The 6,263-nt window shown below is 61.7% G+C and overlaps 1 protein-coding gene across 1 annotated transcript; it reads left to right on the forward strand.

Annotated features, from left to right (window-relative positions):
- The first annotated feature begins 3,156 nt into the window (after positions 1-3,156).
- TMEM271 (transmembrane protein 271) lies at positions 3,157-5,660 on the forward strand. Its single transcript, XM_074375254.1, has one exon. The coding sequence runs from the start codon at positions 3,326-3,328 to the stop codon at positions 4,460-4,462; it is 1,137 nt and encodes a 378-aa protein (XP_074231355.1). The 5' UTR covers positions 3,157-3,325; the 3' UTR covers positions 4,463-5,660.
- Positions 5,661-6,263: the final 603 nt, after the last annotated feature.

Raw genomic sequence — 6,263 nt, forward strand, 5'->3', positions numbered from 1 at the left:
GCTCTCCTTGGGGCTCCCTCCCAGAGTGCACTCCCTTACCACAACAGGGAGATGGGTCCTCTCCTGCCTGCTAGTCTGGCCTGCGTCACCTGGCCCTGTTCTCCTTGTGAGCAAAACCAAACTGACATTAGATTCTGTCCTAGGACAGAGCAACCCCAGGTTGGCTGGTGTCCACCCATTCATTCATCCGCTCACTCATTCCTTCCATGTGGCTGGGGTGGAGCTGAGTCCTGATGGGGAGGAGTTGGAAGGTAAAGCTGGACATGAGTGGCCTGCACTGAGCTCCCAACCAGGTGGGGAAGACAGACATTTAAACACTGGGAGATCTGCCTGTTGTGGGGGACACTCTGTCAGGGGCTGAGAGGCAGGGAGGTGGGGGTTGTAGGAAGATGGGGGCAGGGGACAGGGAGCAGGAAGGTGTTGAGGGGCAGCGTTAATGGGGGGTTAAGGAGGTGGGGGTGCAGGGAGGTGGGGGCAGGAAGTCTGGAGTACAAGGAGGTCAGGGAGCAGGGAGGTGATGGGGTGCAAGGAGGTGGGGGCAGGGAGTTGGGGGCACAGAGAGGTGGGGTGCAGGGAGGTGGGCAGGTGAGTGGCTGCAGGTGGATGGGGCAGGGAGGTGGGTCACAGAGGTGGGGTTTGAGTCCTGTCTCCCAGGTCACACGATTATTGTTGGAAAGCCTCTGTGAGGACCACAGGTTCACGTGCACAGTTTTTGTTGCCAGGACTGAATAAGACAGCCCATGAAAGCACTCATGATAGCGTACACCGGACAGCAGGCACCCAGTAAAGTTAGGTACTGTTAGGTGAGGTGAAGCTAAGATCTAAGAAATGAGCAGGCCGAAGCTGGGTGGCAAAGGGAACATACAGCAGAAAAGGGAACAGCATACGCCGAGGCCCTGCGTCAGGAAGAGGCACAGCCCGGTTAATGAACAGGGTGGTGGTGGGGTGGGGCGGAAGTGTCTAGTGAGGGGCTGGGGGGGGGGGGGGCTCTGGAGGAGAGAAGAGGCCAGACTCCGGATCAATACTAAACCACTGACCTGTCCAGTACAGATCCTTTGATTAGTGAAGCGGCTTCAGAGCCCCTCCCAGCACGGCCCTGCCCCAGGTCTGCCCAGGCCGCCTCAGAGGCCAAGCGCAGGACCTGCCAACGTCAGCTCACTTCCTCCTGCAAAGCCTGATCAATCTGGCTGCGGAGGGCCTGGCTTTGGGAATGGAGGAGTTGCTGCATCCTCGCGGAGGTGGCTGCAAACCTCGTCTCCCTGGAAACCGAAATAATCACTGGAAGTCAGCTCATGGCAACTAAGCTCGCGCGTGGGTGCCACGAGTATTATACAAGCTGACTTACACACTGTCCTTTTAAAATCCATACACCATAAATGTGGAAGAAGGCTCACTATTCCGACTTTTCTGGCAAGTCGTCGTGCATGAGGAGAAGCACGGAACGAGGAGGTTCAGCTGATGTTCTAAAATCTGCACTCCCTGCTAAAAATACAGCAAACCTGCTCCTTGTCGCAGCGATTGCCGTTCAAGACAGTCCCACGCAAATGTCCAGAGAGCCGCATGAAGGGACTTCACATACATTCCCTGGGCAGATGGTTTCCGTGAAACGTGGGCGAGGGGCCCCTGCGCGCGGGCTGCCTGGCGAATGTGGGCGCAGCTTTCTCCAGACGCGAGGGACCTTTGGAGGCTCGTACCCCTGCTCACCGGGCACCACCGGACGCTGTGAGCTCTGGGGGTGTCTCCACAAGCCAGGACTGGCCAAGCGGGTGGCAGGAAAGGGGGCGTGTTCTCAAAGCACCCCTTCACCTTCCCATCCCCTCCTCCCCCAGCGCTTTCCCTAGCTGCTTCCGCGCCTGCCTCCCCAGGATCCAGCGCAAAGTTATTTAACGCTGCAATTAGCCGGCAGGGTGAGTCATCGGCTCCCCGGCCTCGTTCCTGCAGCGGCAGGGACGGTGTGCAAAGAACCACCGGCGCAGGCCCAGCCGCTCGGCCCGGTGGGACCTCAGAGGGCTTTCCAGAGGCATCCCTCCCAGGTCTCCTTTCAAGAGGACGATGGGGGCGCCCAGAGAGGCCAGGGAGAAAGCCATCTCCCACGCCCCACCCACCCTCACGCCTTCCTCTCGCCCACCAAGAGTACCTCGCAGTCCACCTAGATCGGAACGAGGGGATTCAACCCCCATAGCCCCCTCCCCCGCGTTGCTCGCTAGCCGTGAATCGCCTGATGAATTAACTCCCTCGCACCCGCGTCGGGGGGTACATTCCTGCATGATCCCCGACAAGGGCTCTTTAGACTAAAGCCCAACGAGACTCATCCAAGGTCCTGCCTGAGGTTTCACCTCCAGTTTGGCAGTACCTCTCCCACCTCCCCCCACCTCCCTCCCCGCTCACACGAGCCAAGCCGACCTCCCAGGCTGCACAGGAGGGTCCCAGCACCCGAGCTCCTCCTCCAAACCCTCCCCTCGACCCCGCATCCAGACTCCGGCCCTCATCCCCCGAGCACCCGGGCCCCCTCCTCCCCCGGGCTCCCCTGTTCCCTTCCCCCTACCCCCGCATTCAAACCTCCTCCCCACGCGGGCTTTCCCTTCCCCCTTCCTTCTTCCCCTCTCCCCCAGACTCGCCCCTTCCCCTTGTCCCGCGCTCAGGCTCTCCCCCATAGCTCCCTCAGCACCCGGGCTCCCTTCTTCTTCCACTTCCTGCACCCCAAGCTAACTTCTTCAAGCTTCCTGACCTCTGGCAGGCGGGTGGGCAAGGAGCGAGACCCCAGCCCTGTGACCTGGGGAGCGCGAACGCAGGGGAACAAGAGGTGGGAGGTCCTGGGGGTGGGGCCTGGGGGAGATCAGGGGAGAGAGCCCAGGGGTGGAGGGTGGCGCTCCCAGAGCTGCTGGGGGCGCTGACAGGGGGAGGAAGGCGGAGAGACACGGCGAGGGGGGACCTTTCCTCCGGGAGGCGGCAGAGGGGTGTCCTAGGGGCTGCGGGGGTTGGTGGGGCGGAGGAGGGCGGCGCCTGGGCCGGGCGCGTAGGGCCGCGGGCGGGGTGGGGGAAGCTGAGCGTCCTGGGAGGGGCGCCGCGGGCTGGGGAGGGGGCGCTCGCGCCCTGCGGTCCTCCGCGCCGCATCGGTTCCCTGCGCGGGGCTGCGGCGGCGGCGGCGGGAGGCGGAGGATGCAGGCTCCGGTGGCGGCGGCGGCGGCGCGGGCCCGGGAGAACGCGGGAGGATGAGGAGGAGGCCGGCGGTCCGGCCGCGCGGCGCCGGGAGGAGGCGCAGGCGGCGGGGGCGGCGGCGGGCGGCGGCGGGCGCGCGGGGTGCGGGCCGGCTCGGGCGCGGAGGATGAAGTGGAGCGTCCGCGGGGCCTGCGCCGCGCTCTCCTCCTGCCTCCTGCTCGCCTGCGCGCTCAGTGCCGCCGCCGTCGGCCTCAAGTGCTTCTCGCTGGGCTCGGAGCTGCGCGGGGAGCCGTTCCGGCTGGGGGCGGCCGCCGGCGCCTTCTACTCCGGGCTGCTGCTGGCCGCTGGCCTCTCGCTGCTTGGCGCCGCCCTGCTCTGCTGCGGGCCCCGGGACGCGCCTCTCGCGGGGCCGGGGCCGGGGCCGGGCCCGGGGCTCGGGGTTCCCGCGGCCCCAGCAGGGGCTCCAGAGGCCGCGCCGGGCGAGCCGGGTAGCGCACCCGGGCCTTCGGGGCCGGTGAACAGCCAGAACCTGCTCCTCCTCGGCGTTCTCGTCTTCATGCTCGGGGTCCTCAGCGCCTTCGCGGGCGCCGTGATCGACGGCGACACCGTGTCCCTAGTGGAACGCAAGTACTCCCACTACTGCCTGCCCCCCCGCGCGCCGGCCGCCGCCACCGGCCCGGCCTCGGGCACCCCGGCCGCCGTCCCCGGCCCGGCCCCCGGCGCGTCGCGCGTCCGCAGCACCCTGGACAGCGCCACGTCCGCCAAGTGCCGCCAGCTCAAGGACTACCAGCGTGGCCTGGTGCTTTCCACCGTCTTCAACTCGCTCGAGTGCCTCCTGGGCCTGCTCAGCCTCCTGCTGGTCAAGAACTACAAGTCTTCGCAGGCCCGGCGAGGCCGGCGCGGCCGGCGAAGGGGAGGCCGGGCCCTGGCGCGGCCCCGCGGCGGCCCGGGGGTTCGCACGCAGCCGCCGGCCTCCCGTGCGCGGCGGGGCCGGCGGGGCCGACGGGGGCGCCGACTGCAGCCGCGGCCGAGCGAGGCTTCCATTCTGTCCCCGGAGGAGTCGGACTTCGCCGCCCCAGGAGACTGCGCGGGTTTCGCAGCGCACCACGCGGTCTCCTATATCAACGTGGGCGTCTTCCACGCGTTTGACGAGGCGGGCGTGGAGGTGTGCTGCGGAGGGCACCCGTCTGTGGAGCTGCCAGGGTACGCGCCCTCGGACCCCGACCTCAACGCCTCCTACCCCTACTGCTGCCGGCCGCCCTGCGAGGCGGCGCGCCCCTGGGAGCCGAGCCGGGCCAGCTGAGCTCTCCGGGCCGATACGAACTGACCAAGCCCGCCTCCCTACCCGGCCCCCGCAGCGAGGGAGGACAGGGCCTCGCGGGGCGCAAAGCCAGGCCGCTCTGTGGCGTTGCATCTTCCGGGGCAGTCTGGCCCAGCGCCTCGGAGGGCTCCCCGCCACCAGACTGGTCCTCCAGTATTATCATTTCTGTGTCTGGGAGGTTTCTCTTCTTTTCTGTGTCTGTTCATATCCGGATTCCATTTTAAAGTTTACAATAAATGTTTTGGGGTTGGCTCGCCCCCACCGCACTTCTCTTTGGCAAGTCAGTTCCGGGCGCCCTCTGAGGCCCCGGGTGGGAGCTCACCCTGCGAGCGTGATTCTGCGGCGGGAGGAACCCTCGCTGAGAGGACAGAACGGCAAAGCAGCTGGTACTTCGGGAAGGAGGTGGAAGCGCAGCAACAGCACCACTTTGTACACGGATGTGCCTGCTCTTGTTGGTACTTTCTTACTGTAAAGCTCTCCATAAACGGTGAACATGTTTGGTAAATTTATTGCAATTTAAAATTGGTGAGTTCCTTTATTAAATTAATTGCTATGTTATTGGAAATATTCATCAAATTAGGGTTAGAGGATGTCTACACACAAATCAGTTTGGGGAGAATGGTTTAATTTGGTCAGACAAATGTTGAGTTTGAACAGCTGTATTCTGCTCGCTGGTTGACTAAATCCAACCTCTTTCTGAGGCTAACTTTCTGTGTGTATACCAGGTCCCAGACATTTCTTTTTTTGGAAACTGGCGGTGGGATTTTTACTGCAAAGCTGAGCTTATTTTGGTTAATACATATGAACAATCCAGTCCTATTTTGGAAAATCGCAGTCATACTTTTTTGGCAAAGATTATTTTCCTGTTGATTAATTCATTCATCTGGTAATTTTGAATATTATAGCATTTCCCTTGAAATATACCCCTTAAGTAGCCTTAATTGATGCGAAGGTCATACTTTAAAATCATTAGGATACACACGTGTTCATCTTTACACACACAATATGAAATGCGTTCCAAATGACGATGAAGCGGATTTCCATCCAGTCTTGTGGGCTGGCTGGGAGCCATGCAGGCTCTGACTCCTGGGAACAGGTGATCCAACTCTCATGTGTTGGAATTGTGGCACCAGGCAGGTATTCTGCTAATTCTGAACGTGCTCTAAGTAGAGCCCCACCTTGGCCCCCATGGTATGTGCCTCCAGCAGGAGTTGGAGACACACCCAGTGCTCTGGTAGAGTGAACACAACACAAAACACTTGAGGTGAGAAAAGCTAAAGAAATAACTGTGTAATATTTTCAGAGACTATTGGGGTCCACTTCTTATTGTGAAAAAGTAGCCAGATTTAGCATTGGAGGCATGATTTCCAGGAGCAGGCTCTAGGGTGAGACCTCAGCTCCCAGGTATCCTACCCAAAGCAGAGTTCCCCGGACCCAGGTGACCAAGGCCCCACTCAGCCGAGACCTGGCTGGGCCGCCCAGCTGTAGCAGAGGCTGCCAGAGAGGCGGCCCCCTTTCCAAGCAGAGAAGTGGAGACCTGTCACAATTCAGTGGAGGTGGAGGTGCAAACATGTTGCATGGATGTTGGACAATTCCTAAGAGAACTGGAAATTCTGATCACAGAGCCCATGAGCAATGGCTTCTCCTGTTATGCTGAAGCCATCAGAGGAAAAAGAATCATTCATGGCCAGTCTGTTGGGTTCTCATCAACAGCCCTCTTCAGATACTGGGACATTAGGGCTCCTCTCCTGCCCCCACAACCCCCAGCCCACTGGCTACCAAC

The sequence above is a fragment of the Camelus bactrianus genome, chromosome 2 (assembly GCF_048773025.1).
Source record: "Camelus bactrianus isolate YW-2024 breed Bactrian camel chromosome 2, ASM4877302v1, whole genome shotgun sequence".
Lineage (NCBI taxonomy): Eukaryota > Metazoa > Chordata > Mammalia > Artiodactyla > Camelidae > Camelus > Camelus bactrianus.

What these genes read in the sequence shown, in the direction of transcription:
- TMEM271 (XM_074375254.1), top strand. Translation starts at nt 3,326, where the DNA reads ATGAAGTGGAGCGTCCGCGGGGCCTGCGCCGCGCTCTCCTCCTGCCTC.